The following is a 21,338-nucleotide window of genomic DNA, read 5'->3' as shown; positions in this document are numbered from 1 at the left end:
CTTTTATATTTAGAAAATAATTTAATAACATTTAAATCCAACATGTAAAAAACATCAGTGGAAGGTCTCCTCTGCGCTCTGGTACTCTTTCATCACTTTATGGTAGAACTTTGACAAAAAACCCAGCAGAGCAGCGAGTCCTGCAGCGAGTCAGTCTCTCAAAATATTCAGTTTGATCTCTAACAAAATAAAAGTCTTGTGTTTCCTCAGGAGACAAAGAAAACACAACGTGCAGATGCAGCATTGCTACAGAAGGGGGGGGGGGGGGGGGGGGGGGGGTGAGAGGGCTCAGGTAAAATAAAAAGGGAGGGAATGAGGTCCAAATGAAAAGTGACAAACAAAAACATGAATTCATCACCAGGTCACTCAGCAGGTCTATACTTACGTCCATGATGAGACACATGTGGACACTCTGTGGGGGGTGGGGGGTGGGGGGGGGTCCGTCTTACCTCGGTCTGCTCTCACTCATCTACAGCTTATTAATCTTTAATGTCACTGATCTTCGGTCACTAAAGTGAGATGCTCACTGAGACCGAGACTCACTCCCACCTGCTGAACCCTGGAGAGCAGCCTCCGCAGCCGCGGGGGTCCAACTCCTGCAGCTGCTGCAGCCAGCAGGCGCTGTGGGGTGGGGGGGAGAGAGGAGGTGAGGAGGGAGGTAGCAGGTGTACATGCGTGTAAAAAGGTGAGGTGTAAACAGATCCTGCTATCACTTCCTGTGTCCTGTGTAAGAGCACACCCCCAGACACCCTCGCATCCCCAGAGACCATCCCATCCCCAGAGACCATCCCATCCCCAGAGACCATCCCATCCCCAGAGACCATCGTATCCCCAGAGACCATCCCATCCCCAGAGACCATCGTATCCCCAGAGACCATCCCATCCCCAGAGACCATCGTATCCCCAGAGACCATCGTATCCCCAGAGACCATCGTATCCCAAGAGACCATCGCATCACTAAAAGACCATCGCATCCCCAGAGACCATCCCATCCCCAGAGACCATCGTATCCCCAGAGACCATCGCATCCCCAGAGACCATCGTATCCCCAGAGACCATCGTATCCCCAGAGACCATCCCATCCCCAGAGACCATCGTATCCCCAGAGACCATCCCATCCCCAGAGACCATCGTATCCCCAGAGACCATCGCATCACTAGAGACCATCCCATCCCCAGAGACCATCGCATCTCTAAAAGACCCATCGCATCCCCAGAGACCATCGTATCCCCAGAGACCATCGTATCCCCAGAGACCATCGCATCACTAGAGACCATCCCATCCCCAGAGACCATCGCATCTCTAAAAGACCCATCGCATCCCCAGAGACCCTCGTATCCCCAGAGACCATCGCATCCCCAGAGACCATCGCATCTCTAAAGACCCATCGCATCCCCAGAGACCATCCCATCCCCAGAGACCATCGTATCCCCAGAGACCATCGCATCACTAGAGACCATCGCATCACTAGAGACCATCCCATCCCTCAAGACCCTTGCATCCCCCAAGACCCTTACATCCCCAGAGACCCTCGCATCCCCAGAGACCATCGCATCACTAGAGACCATCCCATCCCCAGAGACAATTCCCATCACTAGAGACCATCGCATCCCCAGAGACCCTCGCATCCCCAGAGACCATCCCATCCCTAGAGACCATCGCATCCCCAGAGACAATTCCCATCACTAGAGACCATCGCATCCCAGAGACCCTCGCATCCCCAGAGACCATCCCATCCCTAGAGACCATCGCATCCCCAGAGACCATCCCATCCCTAGAGACCATCGTATCCCCAGAGACCATCCCATCCCCAGAGACAATTCCCATCACTAGAGACCATCGCATCCCCAGAGACCCTCGCATCCCCAGAGACCATCCCATCCCCAGAGACCCTCGCATCCCCAGAGACCATCCCATCCCTAGAGACCATCGCATCCCTAGAGACCATCCCATCCCCAGAGACAATTCCCATCCCCAGAGACCCTCGCATCCCTAGAGACCCTCGCATCCCCAGAGACCATCCCATCCCCAGAGACCATCCCATCCCTAGAGACCATCGTATCCCCAGAGACCATCCCATCCCCAGAGACAATTCCCATCACTAGAGACCATCGCATCCCCAGAGACCCTCGCATCCCCAGAGACCATCCCATCCCCAGAGACCCTCGCATCCCTAGAGACCATCCCATCCCCAGAGACCCTCGCATCCCTAGAGACCATCCCATCCCCAGAGACCATCCCATCCCCAGAGACCCTCGCATCCCTAGAGACCATCCCATCCCCAGAGACCATCGCATCCCCAGAGACCATCCCATCCCCAGAGACCCTTGCATTCCCACAGCCAATCCCATCCCCAGAGACCATCGTATCCCCAGAGACCATCCCATCCCCAGAGACCCTTGCATTCCCACAGCCAATCCCATCACCAGAGACCATCGCATCCCCAGAGACCCTCAGACCTACATAGACCAGCGCTTACCTACACACGTTTGCGAGAATTAAACATTTTCAACATATGACTTGAATGAGACACAGGAAGTGAGTCAGTGTGTGTGTGTGTGTGAGTGTGTGTGTGTGTGTGTGTGTGTGTGTGTGTGTGTGTGTGTGTGTGTTTACATGTTTCCACAGCTCAGCACAAAGAGGAAGGTTGGTCAGAGCATGCTGATACAGACGTCGCACCTGGAAGAGAAATAAAGTGACATAAAGAGGAAGGAGGAGAAACAGCAAAAACAAAACAAAGTGAGAGGTTAATACACACACACACACACACACACACACACACACACACCAAACTGTCAATCAAGAAGCCTGTGGGGAGGAAACCAGATTCAGGCCCTCTGCAGAGGGTCTGCCGTCCCTCCAGGACCTCTACACTTAATGTCACAATAGTTTGTGTTTACATTTTGGGTCGTTTTTTTTTTTTACAATTTATCATACTGCTCGTGTTTCTCTGAGGGTAACGAGTGACCGTACATGAAAGGAGGTCCTTCAGAGCGCCCCTCCATCCCTGACTCACCTCAGAAGTTTGCTTCAGCTCCTTCTCCACAGCTATCGCTCTGAGAGAAACACAGATAGTCAGAGGATTACACACACACACACACACACACACACACACACACACACACACACACACACACACACACACACACACACACACACACACACACACACACACACACACACAGTTAATATATCTTTAGGAGCCGTTGATTGAAGCTTTGGGTCCTCATGGTCTGTGTTGGGTGCCACTCACATGTTCCAGTAGGCGAGGCACTTGGGAGAATGGCTGCTCAGCATCCGGACCTGGAACTTCAGATGCTCGATGTTTCCGTCCTGCCACTCCTGATGCAGCAACCTGAGCAGCAACACAGCAACTCAGGAAGCAACACAAACCACAGAGCTGGGTCCCACGGGTTAGACCACCTCAGCTAACTAACGTCAGCTCAGAAACAACCTCAGAGAAATACGTGCACACACATCGGAGAGAGCTTCCTCTTGAAAGGCTTACAGTGAGGGCTGGCTCAGCTGCTGGTCTACAGAGGCTGATGAGGAAACTAGAGTATCGGATGCAGATTCATAAACTGGGATGTGTTGTGAATGATAACCGGAGGCAGAAACTTCATTTTCTTAAGAAATGTGAACATGTTCAGAATGTACTTTATCATTTTAATGGTCCCGCCCACTAAAATGAGTTTGACCCCCCTGTCCTAGACCCGGTGTTACATAGTGTGAGTGTGTGTGTGTGTGTGTGTGTGTGTGTGTGTGTGTGTGTGTGTGTGTGTGTGTGTGTGTACCTCAGACCAAGTTCAGTGTTGTTGGGCATGGCATATCTTAGTCTCTCCAGAACAAGAGCATGCTGGGATTGCGGCAGACAGCTCAGGTAGAGCATTACAACCTGAGGACCAATCAGCACAGAGCATTTCCATCAGGTGAAACCGTAGAGTCATGTTCAATATCCTTTCAGGATCTTCATTTGTTTCTAGAGCTTTCTAGAAACTAGTTTAGATGAACAGGAGAGATGTAGAGCAGGTGAGATGTAGAGCAGGAGAGATGTAGATCAGGTGAGATATAGAGTAGGAGAGATGTAGATCAGGTGAGATGTAGATCAGGTGAGATGTAGAGCAGGTGAGATGAAGAGCAGGTGAGATATAGAGTAGGAGAGATGTAGATCAGGTGAGATGTAGAGCAGGTGAGATGTAGATCAGGTGAGATGTAGAGCAGGTGAGATGAAGAGCAGGTGAGATGAAGAGCAGGTGAGATATAGAGTAGGAGAGATGTAGATCAGGTGAGATGTAGAGCAGGTGAGATGTAGAGCAGGTGAGATGAAGAGCAGGTGAGATGTAGATCAGGTGAGATATAGAGCAGGTGAGATGAAGAGCAGGTGAGATATAGAGTAGGAGAGATGTAGATCAGGTGAGATGTAGAGCAGGTGAGATGTAGAGCAGGTGAGATGTAGAGCAGGTGAGATGTAGAGCAGGTGAGATGAAGAGCAGGTGAGATGTAGAGCAGGTGAGATGTAGAGCAGGTGAGATGTAGAGCAGGTGAGATATAGAGTAGGAGAGATGTAGAGCAGGTGAGATGTAGAGCAGGAGATGTAGAGCAGGTGAGATGTAGAGCAGGTGAGATGTAGAGCAGGTGAGATGAAGAGCAGGTGAGATATAGAGTAGGAGAGATGTAGATCAGGTGAGATGAAGAGCAGGTGAGATATAGAGCAGGAGAGATGTAGATCAGGTGAGATGAAGAGCAGGTGAGATGAAGAGCAGGTGAGATATAGAGTAGGAGAGATGTAGATTAGGTGAGATGTAGAGCAGGTGAGATGTAGAGTAGGAGAGATGTAGAGCAGGTGAGATATAGAGCAGGTGAGATATACAGTAGGTGAGATGTAGATCAAGTGAGATATAGAGTAGGTGAGATGTAGAGCAGGTGAGATATAGAGCAGGAGAGATGTAGATCAGGTGAGATATAGAGCAGGTGAGATAAAGAGCAGGTGAGATATAGAGCAGGTGAGATATAGAGCAGGTGAGATGTAAAGCAGGTGAGATGTAGATCAGGTGAGATGTAGAGCAGGTGAGATATAGAGCAGGTGAGATATAGAGCAGGTGAGATATAGAGCAGGTGAGATATAGAGCAGGTGAGATGTAGAGCAGGTGAGATATAGAGCAGGTGAGATGTAGAGCAGGTGAGATGTAAAGCAGGTGAGATGTAGAGCAGGTGAGATGTAGAGCAGGTGAGATGTAAAGCAGGTGAGATGTAGAGCAGGTGAGATGTAAAGCAGGTGAGATGTAGAGCAGGTGAGATGTAGAGCAGGTGAGATGTAGAGCAGGTGAGATGTAGAGCAGGTGAGATAAAGAGCAGGTGAGACCTTGTTGTGGAAGGTGTAGCAGCTCCAGAACTCAGCGGGGTTGAAGGGGACAGACAGGCGGGACGGGACGGTGCTGAGGCAGCGATGGATCAGATTTGAGAACCGTTTGGACCGACTCAGGGACACAGAGCTGAACTCCAGGTATCTGAAACAGGTGAGACACAGAGAGACAGGTGAGACTCAGATAAGACATGTGAGACACAGAGAGACAAGTGAGACACAGAGAGACAGGTGAGACAGGTTAGACGCAGAGAGACAGGTGAGACACAGAGGCAGGTGAGACAGGTTAGACACAGAGAGACAGGTGAGACTGAGAGACAGGTGAGACAGAGAAACAGGTGAGACAGAGAGAGACAGGTGAGACAGGTTAGACACAGAGAAACAGGTGAGTCAGAGAGGCAGGTGAGACAGAGAGAGGCAGGTGAGACACAGAGAGGCAGGTGAGACTGAGAGACAGGTGAGACAGAGAAACAGGTGAGACAGAGAGAGACATGTGAGGCAGAGAGAGTCAGGTGAGACACAAAGAGATAGGTTAGACATAGAGAGTCAGGTGAGACAGGTTAGACTCAGAGAGACAGGTGAGACACAGAGAGACAGGTGAGACAGGTTAGACACAGAGACAGAGAGACAAGTGAGACTCAGATAAGACATGTGAGACAGAGAGAGTCAGGTGAGACACAGAGAGACAGGTGAGACACAGAGAGACAGGGGAGGCACAGAGAGACAGGGGAGGCACAGAGAGACAGGGGAGGCTCAGAGACACAGGGGAGGCACAGAGACACAGGGGAGGCACAGAGACACAGGGGAGGCACAGAGAGACAGGGGAGGCACAGAGACACAGGGGAGGCACAGAGACACAGGGGAGGCACAAAGAGACGTGGGAGACTCAGAGAGACAGGGGAGACTCAGAGAGACAGGGGAGACTCAGAGAGACAGGGGAGACTCCGAGAGACAGGGGAGACTCCGAGAGACAGGGGAGACACAGAGAGACAGAGAGACAGGGGAGACACAGAGAGACCCTCCCAGGTGTGAAGGTGAATCCCCCGGGTGTGAAGGTGACCCCCCCCCCCCAGGTGTGAAGGTGAATCCCCCGGGTGTGAAGGTGACCCCCCCCCAGGTGACACTCACTCCATCCACAGAGTTTGCAGCTGGTCCCGCTGCAGGACGGACCCCAGTGCTCTCTCGTAAGCGTCCACAGTGTGGTCCACTGAGCCGTGCAGCCACTGCCAGCAGCTGCAACATGAACACGGAACACGTTAAACACGGAACACGTTAAACACGGCACGCGTTACACACGCGTTACACACGCGTTACACACGCGTTACACACGGCACGCGTTAAACACGCTTTAAACACGGCACGCGTTACACACGCTTTAAACACGGCACGCGTTACACACACTATCTATATTTAGTTTTCGTTGATGAGACGGGACTAAAGTGTTAATGGCGGACATTCAAAATGCAGGATATTTTATTTTCCTCTTCCGGCTTCGGGTTCAACCTCAGATTGAAGAGGAACAATGCGGATTTCGTCCTGGACCTGGAACGACGGACCAGCTTTTCACTCTCTCAAGGATCCTGGAGGGGGCCTGGGAGTACGCTCATCCGGTCTACATGTGCTTTGTTGATTTGGAGAAGGCGTATGACCGGGTTCCCAGGGAGATACTGTGGGAGGTGCTGCGGGAGTATGGGGTGAGGGGGTCTCTACTCAGGGCCATCCAATCTCTGTACTCTCAAAGCGAGAGCTGTGTCCGGGTCTTCGGCAGCACGTCGGACCGATTACCGGTGAGGGTTGGCCTCCGCCAGGGCTGCGCTTTGTCACCAATCCTGTTTGTGATATTCATGGACAGGATTTCGAGGTGTAGTCGTGGGGGAGGGGGTCTGCAGTTTGGTGGGCTAAGGATTGCACCACTGCTTTTTGCAGCTGGTCCTAATGGCTTCATCGGTCTGTGACCTTCAGCACTCACTGGATCGGTTCGCGGCCGAGTGTGAAGCGACTGGGATGAGGATCAGCACCTCCAAATCTGAGGCCATGGTTCTCAGCAGGAAACCGATGGACTGTCCACTCCAGGTAGGGAATGAAGCCTCACCCCAAGTGAAGGAGTTCAAGTATCTCGGGGTCTTGTTCTCGAGTGAGGGAACAATGGAGCGTGAGATGGGTCGGAGAATCGGAGCAGCGGGAGCGGTACTGCAGTCGCTTTACCGCACCGTTGTGAGGAAAACAGAGCTGAGCCAGAAGGCAAAGCTCTCTGTCTATCTTCGTTCCTACCCTCACCTATGGTCATGAAGGATGGGTCAGGACCGAAAGAACGAGATCGCGGATACAAGCGGCCGAAATGGGATTTCTCCGCAGGGTGGCTGGCATCTCCCTTAGGGATAAGGTGAGAAGTTCATTCCTCCGGGAGGGACTCGGAGTAGAACCGCTGCTCCTTCGCGTTGAAAGGAGCCAGTTGAGGTGGTTCGGGCACCTAGGGAGGATGCCACCTGGGCGCCTCCCTAGGGAGGTGTTCCAGGCACGTCCAGCTGGGAAGAGACCGAGGGGTAGACCTCGGACCAGGTGGAGGGATTATATCTCTTCGCTGGCCTGGGAGAGCCTTGGAATCCCCCAGTCAGAGCTGGTTGATGTGGACAGGGAAAGAGAAGTTTGGGGCTCTCTGCTGGAGCTGTTACCTCCGAGACCCTGACGGAAAAGCGGGAGAAGATGGATGGATGGATGGATGGCTTCGGGTTCAATAACCCACTTTGTCCAAAAAAGGTAGACAGGCTCTTCTTCTGGAGGCCGCTGTATTTATTAAAACCTGTTACACATATGCTGTTGTTGTTGCTGTTGTGCCGTTCACTTCTCCAGACATACACGCTCGCTCTACCATGCACACACACATGCAGCGCCGCCCCTCTCTCTCTCTTAAAGGGATGGGCGATCTGCTTCTGCATGACCCTTATAGCAGAACACCAGATATCAAGAGTGTTGAGAGAGGGAGATAGAGAGAAAACATTTTGACTAAAGTTGACTAAAATGTAAAGAATTTTTCATCGACTAAAACGTTTTGAGTTGTCGTCGACTACAACTAGACTAAAACTATGAAGGATAAAAAGGACTAAAATCTGACTCAAACTAATAACGGTTTTTGTCTAAAGACTAAGACTAAATATAAAATAGCTGCCAAAATTAACACTGGGCACACGTTAAACAAGTCAACATATGTCAGATATACAGCGTTACCAGTGGATGAGGTGCAGGTAGGGCCTCTGCTGGCGGAGCGGCTCCTGAAGCTCCCTGATGATGGGCGCTCTCTGCAGCTCCTCGCTGGGGAAACCCAGCAGCTGCCTGCAGACAGGAAGCAGGATGTGCATTATGACCTCATTAATATCTGGAAGGACTCCTCAGCGTGGCTGTTTTTTTGTTTGTTTTGGGGGCTTTTTGCCTTTAATCGGATAGGACAGTGGAGAGTGACAGGAAAATGGGAGAGAGAGTCGGGAAAGGATCCGGAAAGGACCACGGGTCGGGAATCGAACCCGGGTCGCCGGCATATGGTGCAGGTGCCCCAGCCAGTTGCGCCACGGCCGGGCCCAGCGTGGCTAATGTTAGCGTCATACTGTGGCTAACGTTAGCATCAGAGTGTGTCTAGAGTTAGCATCAGAGTGTGGCTAACGTTAGCATCAGAGTGTGGCTAGAGTTAGCATCATAGTGTGGCTAGAGTTAGCATCATAGTGTGGCTAGAGTTAGCATCACAGCGTGGCTAACGTTAGCGTCAGAGCGTGTCTAGAGTTAGCATCATAGTGTGGCTAACGTTAGCGTCAGAGTGTGTCTAGAGTTAGCATCATAGTGTGGCTAACGTTAGCATCAGAGTGTGGCTAGGGTTAGCATCACAGTGTGGCTAACGTTAGCGTCAGAGTGTGTCTAGAGTTAGCATCATAGTGTGGCTAACGTTAGCATCAGAGTGTGGCTAGAGTGAGCATCATAGTGTGGCTAACGTTAGCATCACAGTGTGGCTAGAGTTAGCATCACAGCGTGGCTAACGTTAGCGTCAGAGCGTGTCTAGAGTTAGCATCATAGTGTGGCTAACGTTAGCGTCAGAGTGTGTCTAGAGTTAGCATCATAGTGTGGCTAACGTTAGCATCAGAGTGTGGCTAGGGTTGGCATCACAGTGTGGCTAACGTTAGCGTCAGAGTGTGTCTAGAGTTAGCATCATAGTGTGGCTAACGTTAGCATCAGAGTGTGGCTAGAGTGAGCATCATAGTGTGGCTAACGTTAGCATCAGAGTGTGGCTAGAGTGAGCATCATAGTGTGGCTAACGTTAGCATCACAGTGTGGCTAGTTAGCATCACAGTGTGGCTAACGTTAGCGTCAGAGTGTGTCTAGAGTTAGCATCATAGTGTGGCTAACGTTAGCATCAGAGTGTGGCTAGAGTTAGCATCATAGTGTGGCTAAGGTTAGCATCACAGTGTGGCTAACGTTAGCGTCAGAGTGTGGCTAACGTTAGCATCATAGTGTGGCTAACGTTAGCATCAGAGTGTGGCTAACGTTAGCATCATAGTGTGGCTAACGTTAGCATCAGAGTGTGTCTAGAGTTAGCATCACAGTGTGGCTAACATTAGCATCCCAGAGTGGGTCTGGAGTTAGCATCACAGTGTGGCTAACATTAGCATCCCAGAGTGGGTCTGGAGTTAGCATCACAGTGTAGCTAACGTTAGCGTCAGAGTGGGTCAGGAATTAGCATCACAGTGTGGCTAACGTTAGCATCAGAGATAGCGGGGGCTAGCGTACCGCAGGACGTCCACGGGGTCCCTGACGCTCTGCTGCTCCTCACACAGCGACAGCATGAAGCCTCGGACCAGCGGAGCTATGGCGCTGCACCTTTCCTGGGGCAACACACCACAAACATTCAAACAACGTTTCAACAACAAAAGTGTGTGTGTGTGCTTTACAGAAATGAAAGCTTCATTATTTATAACCACATTATGAAATAGGAAGCAGTCGTGCACCTGAGCTCTGAGGAAGCAGCAGCAGTGGTACAGCAGCTCGGCATTGTGGGGGCTCTTGGTCAGAGCGTGCAGCCAGGTGTTGAGCCCCCCTTCTGCGTCCCCCCTCAGCAGCAGCAGCTGGGACAGAGAGACTCTCAGAGGGGCGGAGTCAGGACACACCTGCAGCAGCGCCTCACAGAGGGCCACACCCTCATCATACCTGTAGCCGTTAGCATGGTCATCATCACACAAACACATCTACTGAATAAGATGATTAATGATGAGAATAAGATGATTAATGATGACAGTAGTACCTCTCCAGGAGGCGGTAGAGGAAGAGGAGGTTGTGGTGCAGAGGAAGGCAGGAGAGAGTCCTCTCGCTGACGGACAGACGCTCGTCACTGCACTGCAGCACGCCGTCTGACAGGAAGCAGAAACACATCATCTGTCCAAGCCACTCAAAACATATCCATTACATCTGCAAATCTGTGTGTGTGTTTGAGTGTGTGTACCCTGGAGCAAAGCAATCAGAGTGTCTGTTGGCGTGCTGATGTCCTGCGGCGTCCTCCAGGGCAGCACAAAGTGGTCAGTGCTGACGAGGCGGCCGGGCCCGGACTCGGCCGGCAGGAAGAGGGCGGCCGGCAGCCGGCTGAACTCTGTCAGGTGGACGAAGCAGAGCCAGAGCAGAGCGCGGTGAGGGACAGACAGGTGGTCCGCCAGGCTGCACTGCTGAGGAGCCTTCAGAGCGCCCTGTAGGACACACACACACACACACACACACACACATTAGAAAAAGATTTCATGTCTTCGAAGAAAACTCAATTCTGATTGGTCAATTTGGACATTTCAGAGGTTGTTAATCTTGTGTGTGTGTGTTAGTCCTCTCTGACACACATCTACATCACCTGCAGCAGAGCCAGCGCGCTGCCCCCTCGCCCGCTGAACACATGCAGCTGCACCCGGTACAGCAGCGCCTCCATCAGCTGGAAGGAGTCTCTGTCAGAGGGGGGGGGGGGCCTCTGTCAGCTGGGAGGAGTCTCCGTCAGAGGTGGGGGGCGTCAGCAGGAACTGCAGCAGGCGCTCACACACAAAGTCCTTCCCCTCAAAGGACCCCTCCAGCTGCAGGTACTGACCCGGGGGAGAGAGATCTGTCAGTACATGAGTCCAGCCCTGCTCTTAACCAATCACAGCCTCCAGTCTGTGGCCCCGGGGAGGAATGGCCGCGGTGCTCACCTCCCACCACACCCTGTAGTGCGGCGCATGCTCCACCGCCATCTCACACATCTGCTGCAGCTCCTCCCGGCTGCCCCGCCTGGAGAACAGGCTCAGGTAGTGGCTCCACACCTCGGGGTCCCCGCAGTTACTCTCCAGGGCCCGGGACAGCGTGTTGAGGGCCGCCTCCAGACCCTCCGCTGCACACCTGGGGGGACACAAACAAAAACAACAAAGCACTTCAGTCCTGAACATAGACTCTGATCTGTTTCCATAAGGTCAGAGGTTCAGGGTCCCAGGATTCACCAGAGCAGCTCTCCTCCAGCCCATCCTCACAGTTTACTAATCCCGGACCTGATGCACATCAGAGGGTTTTGGTGCAATGCAGTGCTCCTGTGAGTGTGTGTGTTTGTGTGTGAGTGTGTGTGTGGACTCACGGCTCGCTCTGCTGCAGGTACTTGAAGGCCAGTTTGATCCACAGCTGGGTGTCGCGGGGGCTCTGCAGGACGCTCAGCTCCAGGTTTGAGAGGTCGTCCGTCTCGCTGAGGAAGTACCGTTTGTCCTCCGAGGAGACACAAACGTCCAGAGACACACCCCCAGGGTCTACACACACACACACACACACACACACACACACACACACACACACACACACTTCAGGTGTGGACGTAGTAAGATCACTTCAGGCACATTTTTCTGATTTACACACAAACATTTTAACAACAACCACAACAACGGGCGTCTCCCCCTCACCGTGCCTCCGCCCCTCCATGGTCTCCCCCGCTGCAGACTCGTCCTCACTCTCCTCCTGGGGGGAGGCGCTGTTCTGAGCAGAGGGCCTCCAGGTCCTGGGGTCCTTACAGGTGGTGAAGGGGGGCACTGGGGGGGCAAAAAAAGTTCCCGGATGTATTCCCGGAAATGTTCTCGACACGCCCATTTTACCAAGGATGCACCGGATGCTAACTTGTGTTAACTCGGCAGCGAATATATCCCAGCATTCATTTCAGCATTCAAGTGAGGAGCGGAAAATTACTCGACGCCATTGAACAACGGTACGTTTTTACTATTTTCGTATGCTATTTCATCACTACAAATTCACTTTGAGGCGAGAAATCAAGGGTTTAGATTTCAAATATGAGCAGTTTTACGAAAATCGATGGCGAATTCAAAAACTGCTTAAACGTTTTCGGAGTTGAGAAGCTCCACAATTGTGTATTGCGCAATACCAGTACGCATCGTCTCAAACCGCCAACAGCGCTCTGTGTGCTCGTCAACTTGCAAGTTCATTCTTCCAAGAACAACTCACAAGAACGTTCTCCCCAAGTACACAAGTCCGTTCTTTGCATTCTTGGTATTGAGAATAATGAGTCAAAGAGTCAGTTAATGAGTCAGAGTCAGTTAATGAGTCAGAGTCAGTTAATGAGTCAAAGTCAGTTAATGAGTCAAAGAGTCAGTTAATGAGTCAAAAAGTCAAAGTCAGTTAATGAGTCAAAGAGTCAGTTAATGAGTCAAAGAGTCAAAGTCAGTTAATGAGTCAAAGAGTCAGTTAATGAGTCAAAGTCAGTTAATGAGTCAAAGAGTCAAAGAGTCAGTTAATGAGTCAAAGAGTCAGTTAATGAGTCAAAGAGTCAGTTAATGAGTCAAAGAGTCAGTTAATGAGTCAAAAAGTCAAAGTCAGTTAATGAGTCAAAGAGTCAGTTAATGAGTCAAAGAGTCAAAGAGTCAGTTAATGAGTCAAAGAGTCAGTTAATGAGTCAAAGAGTCAGTTAATGAGTCAAAGAGTCAGTTAATGAGTCAAAGAGTCAAAGTCAGTTAATGAGTCAAAGAGTCAGTTAATGAGTCAAAGAGTCAGTTAATGAGTCAAAGAGTCAAAGTCAGTTAATGAGTCAAAGAGTCAGTTAATGAGTCAAAGAGTCAAAGAGTCAGTTAATGAGTCAAAGAGTCAGTTAATGAGTCAAAAAGTCAAAGTCAGTTAATGAGTCAAAGAGTCAGTTAATGATTCAAAGAGTCAAAGTCAGTTAATGAGTCAAAGAGTCAGTTAATGAGTCAAAGAGTCAGTTAATGAGTCAAAGAGTCAGTTAATGAGTCAAAAAGTCAAAGTCAGTTAATGAGTCAAAGAGTCAGTTAATGATTCAAAGAGTCAAAGAGTCAGTTAATGAGTCAAAGAGTCAGTTAATGAGTCAAAGAGTCAGTTAATGAGTCAAAAAGTCAGTCAGTTAATGAGTCAAAGAGACAGTTAATGATTCAAAGAGTCAAAGAGTCAGTTAATGAGTCAAAGAGTCATTTAATGAGTCAAAGAGTCAGTTAATGAGTCAAAGAGTCAGTTAATGAGTCAAAAAGTCAAAGAGTCAGTTAATGAGTCAGTTAATGAGTCAAAGAGTCAGTTAATGAGTCAAAGAGTCAGTTAATGATTCAAAGAGTCAGTTAATGAGTCAAAAAGTCAAAGAGTCAGTTAATGAGTCAGTTAATGAGTCAAAGAGTCAAAGACCCAGTTAATGAGTCAAAGAGTCAGTTAATGAGTCAAAGCGTTAAAGACTCATTTAATGAGTCAATGAGTTGGAGTCAGAGTTAACGACACAATGACTTAACAAGTCTTTGGGTTAACGAGTTACTTTCTCACCGTGGCGCCGGCTCTCGTTCACCTTGCTGACGAGCAGCACCGCCTTCTGATCCAGAGACATCCGGACAGAGTTAGAACCAAACAGCTGCTGCATGTAACGCTCTGCAGAGAACATACAAACCCATGAGAAACACATTGTGTGTGTGTGTGTGTGTGTGTGTGTGTGTGTGTGTGTGTGTGTGTGTGTGTGTGTGTGTGTGTGTGTGTGTGTGTATACCTGTGCACACACTGATGTCCTGGTCTGAGCTGGTCTCTGAGCAGCCAATCAGAGAAAGGTTGTAGGACAGGAAGTCCTGCAGGAGCTGGTTTCCTGTGAGCGTGCAGTCCCTCATGTGCTGCCTGTGAGCAGGTGATGTACAGGTGATGTACAGGTGATAGAACATGTTATGATCATTAGTATGAGGAGGAACAAGTCGTTACCATCGGCAGAGGTCGTCGTTGCAGGTGCCGCTCAGCTCGAAGCGGCAGAAGCTCCTCCTGGCCTCGATGCAGTTGCTGTAGGTGAGGGAGCTCAGAGGCAGCTTTTCCTTCGTTCGGAAGTAGGGGCTGAACCTGGGGGGGGGCAGTACATGCTTCAGACTGCACTGTGTGTGTGGTGAGTGTTCACAGAGGACTCAGTGGCGTACCTGTAGGACCTGAAGACCAGCAGGGGGCTGTGATAGGCTGTGAAGGGGACAGGCTTCAGATCCCCGCTCCCAGATTGGCTGATGGCTGCATCCATCTCCACGGAAACCACCTGCACAGATCACGTGACTCATGTTGGTCACAAGGGGTGGGGCTTCATAAGGGGAGTGTGTGCTGGTGTTCTCACCTGTGCATTGGGGGGGCAGTGGACGTCCCCCCCCAGGAGCAGCAGCTCCTTCTGCAGCAGCTCCCCGAGCCCCCCTGGCCCCCCACCCTGCTGTAGAGCCTCCAGCTGCAGTCCACCGAACAGCTCTGGCCTGGGGGGGAGCGGGAGGGGCTTTTCTTTGGGGGAGCCGGGTGGCTCCAGGTGGGGTTTGGTGAAGGAGCAGCATGACTGACGGAGGGACCGGCGGCGGCCCCCCTCCCCCACAGCAGCAGCAGTGGGGGCGGGCTCCTCGGCCTCATCCTCGCTGTCTAGCGTCAGCTTGTCCTGGGTGAGGTCGTGCAGGGAGGGCTGCGGCAGGGGGAGGGGGGAGGAGGGGGCTGGGGTTTGTGGGTGGGTTGAGACTTGTGGAGGGGGCAGCTCTGAGGGGGGTGGCAGCTCTGAGGGGAGGGCGGCTCGGAGGGCCTGCCGGTCCTTCAGCTGCTGGATCTTCAGAGCATACTCCGCCTCCAGCTGCTGCAGACGCTGCTTCTGAGCCAGCAGCTCTGCAAAGTGCCCCCCCGCCCCCCGGGGGCCGCCGTCCACACGCCGCTGCTTCGTTGTCTGGGGGGGGGGGGCACATGTTCATATAAAACATTATTCAGTACAATGATTCAAAGAGCAGGTATTTAACAACATTACCCGTGATGCATCTGTCCCTCACGGAGGATGGCTCGTGTCTACATTCTGCTGCTGATACACAGCACCTGTGAGTGTGTGTGTATGTGTGTATGTCAGGTGGGCTTCCTTACCTGGCTGTGGATGGGGTCTGCTCTGCGTTTAGCTCCGCCTCCTGCAGCCTGCTGCGCCGCCGACAGTTGCAGCTGCAGCCGCTCACACACACTCTGCTTCAGAGAGACGCGCTGCTCCACCCGCTGCACCTACACACAGAGACATAGATAGAAACACATGTACCATGTACTGAGTGTGAGTGAGTGAGTGAGTGTGTGAGTGTGTGTGTTGCAGCACCTGCTCCTGCAGCTTCTTCAGCAGTGTCCTGTTGGCCATCACCACCTTCTCCGCCGCCTGCAGCTGCTCCCGCGCTCTCAGCACCTTCCCCTCCGCCGCCTTCAGAGACTCCCTCTTCTTCTGCTCCTGCTGCAGGAGGTGTCGCAGCACAGCCTCGTCCCTCTGCTGCAGCTCCCTGACACACACACACACACACACACACACACACACACACACACACACACACACACACACACACACACACACACACACACACACACACACACCACACACACACACACACACACAGTATTCACATGTCTGCAGACTGTTTCCCAGCTGTATAACAGTAATAATAAAGTGTTGAGTCACCTGTGCCTGCTAAGCCTCTGTTCTGCTTCGCTGAGTCGGCATTCTGCAGCAGCTCTGATGGTCGCCTCCTGCACAGCGTCGGGGACGGAGGGAGAGGAGGAGCCCCGGAGTGGAGCCCCGAGCTCCTTCAGCATCTTCTGCTTCTCCCGGCTGCAGAGAGAGGTGGGATTTAATCATGTGACCTGCTGAGTCATGTGAGGGTGTCTGAGTTGTATCTACCTGGCGATCTCCTCCTTCAGCTGCCGGTACTCAGCCCGCTGGGCTTCAGGGAGAGCCTCTGGGGTCCGGCCCGGGTTGTTCTCCTTCTCAGAACCCGACGCCGCCTTCGGCTTCGCTGCCTGGAACAAACCGGCATCACAACCAAGTTACCCATGGGGGATCGGGCACCTGTTCTTGGTACAGAACCAGCTGTACCTTATAAAGAAAGCGTTGCCACTGGTTTAGTACCAGCAGCTCCTACGGGGCGCTCACCTCCACAGTCCGGCGGGCCTCCTTGATCATGAACTCCAGGCCTCCGAAGGCCGGCTGTGTATCTCCGTCAGAGTCGCTGTCTTCAGAATCTCGGAGAGAGACCACCACCGCCTTGTGTCGGGGCAGCTGCAGGGGGGGGGGGGCATGACGGAGGTTGAGTGTGTGACACCTGGTGTGTATATGTAACATGTGATGTGTGTGTGTAACATGTGATGTGTGTGTGTGTAACATGTGGTGTCTGTGTTCTCCTCACAACCAGGGGGGCCCGGGCTCCTCTGCTGAACTTGTTGCTACGAGTCAGGCTGACGGTGTTCAGGCTGACAGTGTTCAGGCTGACGCTGCTCAGGTTGCTTCTGATTGGCTGCTGAAGATCTGCTGATGGAGAACAGTCGGGGTAGGGGGGAGCGCTGGAGCTCTTCTCCTGCAGGGGGGGCGGGTCAGGTGTGTTTAATCATCAGGTAGTGACAAGACCATGATTAGCTTAGCTTAGCATCAGTCCCACAGCTGGGTCTGCTAGAGAGGCTATTTAAACTACAGCTAGCTTAGCATCAGTCCCGCAGCTGGGTCTGCTAGAGAGGCTATTTAAACTACAGTTAGCTTAGCATCAGTCCCGCAGCTGGGTCTAATAAAGAGGCTATTTAAACTACAGCTAGCTTAGCATCAGTCCCGCACCTGGGTCTGCTAGAGAGGCTATTTAAACTACAGTTAGCTTAGCATCAGTCCCGCAGCTGGGTCTAATAAAGAGGCTATTTAAACTACAGCTAGCTTAGCATCAGTCCCGCACCTGGGTCTGCTAGAGAGGCTATTTAAACTACAGTTAGCTTAGCATCAGTCCCGCAGCTGGGTCTGCTAGAGAGGCTATTTATACTACAGCTAGCTTAGCATCAGTCCCAAAGCTGGGTCTACTAAAGAGGCTATTTAAACTACAGCTAGCTTAGCTTAGCATCAGTCCCAAAGCTGGGTCTGCTAGAGAGGCTATTTAAACTACAGCTAGCTTAGCTTAGCATTAGCTCCACACTCCTCACCTCTGCTGGCGTCACTCTCTTGTGGGCCATGGACATCAGGCAGGTCTCCCTCAGCAGCATCTCCTCCTCCTCCTCCTCATCAGCAAAGGGAGGTTTGGGGGGGGGCTCCAGCTCGTCTGGGGGGGGGAGGGGTGGAGGAGGGGGAGGCAGGCCACACAGCATGGGGGGGAAGAACGGCTGAGAGAAATCCTGAGAGCAGAGGGGACGAGATCATCTACAGCTCATTCAGTACCAGGGAGGAGGAAAGGAGGAGGAGAGGAGGAAAGGAGGAGAGAGGAGGAAAGGAGGAGGAGGGAGAGAGGAAGAGTAGAGGAGGACGGAGGAGAGAGGAGGAAAGGAGGAGGAGGGAGAGAGGAAGAGGAGGACGGAGGAGAGGAGGAAAGGAGCAGGAGGGAGAGGAGGAGAGGATGAGAGAGAGGAGGAGGAGGAGAGAGGCGGAGAGAAGGAGAGGAGGGAGGAGAGGAAGAGGAAGAGGGAGAGGAAGACAGGATGAGCGAGAGAGGAAGAGCGAAGGAAGAGGAGGAGGAGGGAGAAGAGGAGGAGCGTACCTGAGTGAAGTGCAGACAATCTGTGATCTGTTGGAAGTCTGTGGCCTCGTCTGCAGGAGGGGACGCTGCTGAACAGAGACACACATTATTCATCTTCATCAACGGGAACAGGAAGTCTTTTATTGTGAAAGGACAAAGTCTCACCTGGGGAGGCGGGCTCGCTGTCTGTCTCCATGGCAACCTCGTCGTAGTTATCGTACTGGTACAGATTCCCCGAGGAGTCCAGGCCCTGTTTACCTGCAGACTTCCTGTGCTCCACATCCCGGGACTGAATGCACACACATTGAATTAGTAATTTCATTAATACATTCAAATCATTTTATCCCTAAATAAATTCAAAGTAATTCATTGATAAATGTTCTTTTTTAAGGTTACTTAATAAAATAAATAATAAATGATTACAGATTTCAGTTTTTATTATAGGAGGAGGGTGTGAAGGACCCTGACCTTGCTGCGGGTACGGGGCCGCCCCCCAACCAGCTTCATGAAGCGGTTGTACTGCTCGTCCTGGTTGGACAGGTCTCTGATCCTACGGATCTCCTCTTCTCGTTTGCGGCGCTCCTCTTCCTCTCGTTTGCGACGCTCCTCCTCCTCCCGTTTGCGGCGCTCCTCCTCCTCCTCCTGCTCCCTCTGCTGCTGCAGCTTCCAGGTCCTCAGCTGCTGCTTCCTGAAGGCCTGCTTCACCTTCGAGCCTGCACAGGAGCAGTATCATAGTAATCAATATTACTGTTATTATAATTTTATAATGAAAGCAAGCTCAGCATTAGGCTGATTTGTCAAAATAAAAGCTCCCTTGAGTCGCTATACCTACAGGACTCAAGATGAGGCATGTTTTTTTTCAAAATAAAAGCCTGCCAGCTACACACTCTCCTGCCACCAGCAGCTCCTCGGTGCCAGCAGTGGGAGCGTCTCTCTCACCTGGGCTGATCATTTTCTTGTTCAGGTGAGTCCTCGTCACAGCGCCCCCTCTCTCTGAGTCTCCAGACCTGGTTCTGCTCCTCTCTGCAGCGGAGGAGGACCTGGTAACTCTCTGTATGGGGCTCCTCTCCTGCTGCATGGTGCTCCTCTTCTCTCGCTGCATTGTAGCCCTCCTCTCCTGCATGGTGCTCCTCCTCTCTTGCATGGTACCCCTCCTTTCCTGCATGGTGCTCCTCCTTTCCTGCTGGATGGGGCATCTCTTCTCCTTCTGCATGGTGCTCCTCCTTTCCTGCTGGATGGGGCCTCTCTTCTCCTGCTGGACGGCTCCCCTCTCCTGCACGGCTCCCCTCTCCTGCTGCACGGCTCCCCTCTTCTGCTGCACGGCCCCCTTCTCCTGCTGCACGGCTTTAGTGATGCGCTCCCTGCTGCTCTTCATCACCTGCTGCTCCTTCTGCTGCCACTTCTTACTGGCCGACTGCAGCGCGAGGAGGCGCAGCTGCAGCTCCGACAGCTCCGACACCTCCTCCTCCTCCACCTTCACCAGCGGCTGAAACAGAGCACAGGTCAGCAGGTGCACAGCAAGACACTGTGTATCGTTACTCCTCACCCAGGTAGGAATTTCACGGCGGCCAACACGGTCATGGCCATCAGTACCCCTCGGTCTGGCCGTGATGCACCGAAAATAATTGTACGTCCCACGGCCACCATGGCCGTTGTGGCCCTGTCTGTTCTCTGAACTGCATTAGTGCCTGTAGCTTGGACGTCACACGTCGCGCATCATTCAATCACCAGACGACATCGAAATTTGAAAACTGGAGCGCAACTGAGAAGAACCGGGCGACAACGAATATTCAGGTAAGCAAGCTACAAAGCTAGCTAGATATCGATAGATAGTTGACTTATTTAGTGAATCAAACATCTCTGTTTTTAGTACCACTTACCGTTAATGTAAGTCGACAGCACGCTGACTAGCTAACGTTACACTTGTCTGGTTCGTGCTTTAGTGTTGCCTAAGCTAATTAGCTATCGATAGCTAGCCATCTGGCTTCTAACACTGCACTCACCTTTTCAGAACAATGCCACGAGCGAAGAGGTTGCAGCAACTGAAGGAAAAATGTTTACGAGATGCGGGAGCAAAGTATATGTGACTGGATGACTTTTTAAAGTTGCATTTCCATGGTTCAACTATGGTTAGCTTAGCTACATTTCCTCTGAGAGTGGGATTGAGTGAGTGAGTGTGTCAGAGAGAGAGAGAGAGAGCGAGAGAGAGAGAGAGTGAGTTGTATATTGCGTTGTACTGACATGTATTTCTATAATTTTTAAATTAGTGAGTCTAGGCTAAATAAAAGAAACACATTTGTGTATATGCCTGAATACTTTGCAGTAAAGCCAGTCAGGCTCAAGGATATGCACAAGGACTGAGACAACAGGGGACAGAAGGAGAGGCACAGAGAGACATACAGGGGAAAAGACAACAAGAGCCACAAGGAGAGACAGTAGATGTACAGGGAGAGACACAACGAGAGGCACAGTTGGAAAGTATGGAGAGACAACAAGAAGCACAACGAGAGGCACAGTTGGAAAGTATGGAGAGACAACAAGCAGCACAGGGAGAAGCACAGACAGGAACCCATGCAGGCCAACTGAAAACCAGGACCACAACAGCCCATACTGTGGACTCCTGGGGATATGACTGGCTCTGCTATGAAAAAGAAAGCGGTGTTGTTACCAAAATCTGGTGTAGCATATGTAGGGATTACTATGAAAGCAGTCAGGGAAAGTGTCCTTTGAACACAAGTCAAGAAAAGCTTTGCAGCAGTGAACCATATATTTCAAGGACTCCAAATGTGAAAAAAGACAAAAGCCAATACACAGGACAAGTCCAAAACCCATGCTACAGCATGTCAAGTTTTCAAAGCTCAAACAGCTACCATGTCTGAGACAGTGCAAAATCTACAAAAGCTACATGATAAGACCAAAGACAAGATGTGTGGCTTACTGTGATCAGCCTTTCAGCCCGTTTAAAACCTAAGTGTCCGTGGAAAGGAAGCTTGGTGTGGAGCTGGGGT

The 21,338-nt window shown here is 51.5% G+C and overlaps 1 protein-coding gene across 1 annotated transcript in view; it reads right to left on the bottom strand.

Moving 5' to 3' along the window:
- Positions 1 to 3: 3 nt before the first annotated feature.
- Positions 4 to 21,338, bottom strand: part of LOC134877011 (zinc finger C3H1 domain-containing protein-like) — a 28,472-nt gene continuing 7,137 nt past the window's right edge. The window contains exons 4-36 of the mRNA XM_063902347.1: positions 19,270 to 19,816; positions 18,799 to 19,043; positions 18,496 to 18,619; positions 18,352 to 18,419; positions 17,804 to 17,992; positions 17,032 to 17,199; positions 16,779 to 16,904; positions 16,527 to 16,645; positions 16,308 to 16,457; positions 15,957 to 16,131; positions 15,740 to 15,868; positions 14,973 to 15,551; positions 14,788 to 14,897; positions 14,582 to 14,713; positions 14,379 to 14,500; positions 14,162 to 14,263; positions 12,295 to 12,420; positions 11,979 to 12,144; positions 11,563 to 11,749; positions 11,357 to 11,457; positions 11,235 to 11,325; positions 10,842 to 11,079; positions 10,644 to 10,749; positions 10,351 to 10,549; positions 10,133 to 10,227; positions 8,588 to 8,692; positions 6,491 to 6,595; positions 5,363 to 5,507; positions 3,795 to 3,895; positions 3,254 to 3,355; positions 3,017 to 3,056; positions 2,617 to 2,679; positions 4 to 621 (exon numbers count right to left, since the gene is read on the bottom strand). Of these exons, the coding sequence (XP_063758417.1) occupies positions 493 to 621; positions 2,617 to 2,679; positions 3,017 to 3,056; positions 3,254 to 3,355; positions 3,795 to 3,895; positions 5,363 to 5,507; positions 6,491 to 6,595; positions 8,588 to 8,692; positions 10,133 to 10,227; positions 10,351 to 10,549; positions 10,644 to 10,749; positions 10,842 to 11,079; positions 11,235 to 11,325; positions 11,357 to 11,457; positions 11,563 to 11,749; positions 11,979 to 12,144; positions 12,295 to 12,420; positions 14,162 to 14,263; positions 14,379 to 14,500; positions 14,582 to 14,713; positions 14,788 to 14,897; positions 14,973 to 15,551; positions 15,740 to 15,868; positions 15,957 to 16,131; positions 16,308 to 16,457; positions 16,527 to 16,645; positions 16,779 to 16,904; positions 17,032 to 17,199; positions 17,804 to 17,992; positions 18,352 to 18,419; positions 18,496 to 18,619; positions 18,799 to 19,043; positions 19,270 to 19,816 (5,184 nt within the window). The 3' untranslated portion in view covers positions 4 to 492. The remainder of the gene's footprint in view (positions 622 to 2,616; positions 2,680 to 3,016; positions 3,057 to 3,253; positions 3,356 to 3,794; positions 3,896 to 5,362; positions 5,508 to 6,490; positions 6,596 to 8,587; positions 8,693 to 10,132; positions 10,228 to 10,350; positions 10,550 to 10,643; positions 10,750 to 10,841; positions 11,080 to 11,234; positions 11,326 to 11,356; positions 11,458 to 11,562; positions 11,750 to 11,978; positions 12,145 to 12,294; positions 12,421 to 14,161; positions 14,264 to 14,378; positions 14,501 to 14,581; positions 14,714 to 14,787; positions 14,898 to 14,972; positions 15,552 to 15,739; positions 15,869 to 15,956; positions 16,132 to 16,307; positions 16,458 to 16,526; positions 16,646 to 16,778; positions 16,905 to 17,031; positions 17,200 to 17,803; positions 17,993 to 18,351; positions 18,420 to 18,495; positions 18,620 to 18,798; positions 19,044 to 19,269; positions 19,817 to 21,338) is intronic.

The sequence above is a fragment of the Eleginops maclovinus genome, chromosome 2, assembly GCF_036324505.1.
Source record: "Eleginops maclovinus isolate JMC-PN-2008 ecotype Puerto Natales chromosome 2, JC_Emac_rtc_rv5, whole genome shotgun sequence".
In the NCBI taxonomy this organism is placed as follows: domain Eukaryota; kingdom Metazoa; phylum Chordata; class Actinopteri; order Perciformes; family Eleginopidae; genus Eleginops; species Eleginops maclovinus.
This window is presented reverse-complemented; position numbering and strand designations above follow the sequence as displayed.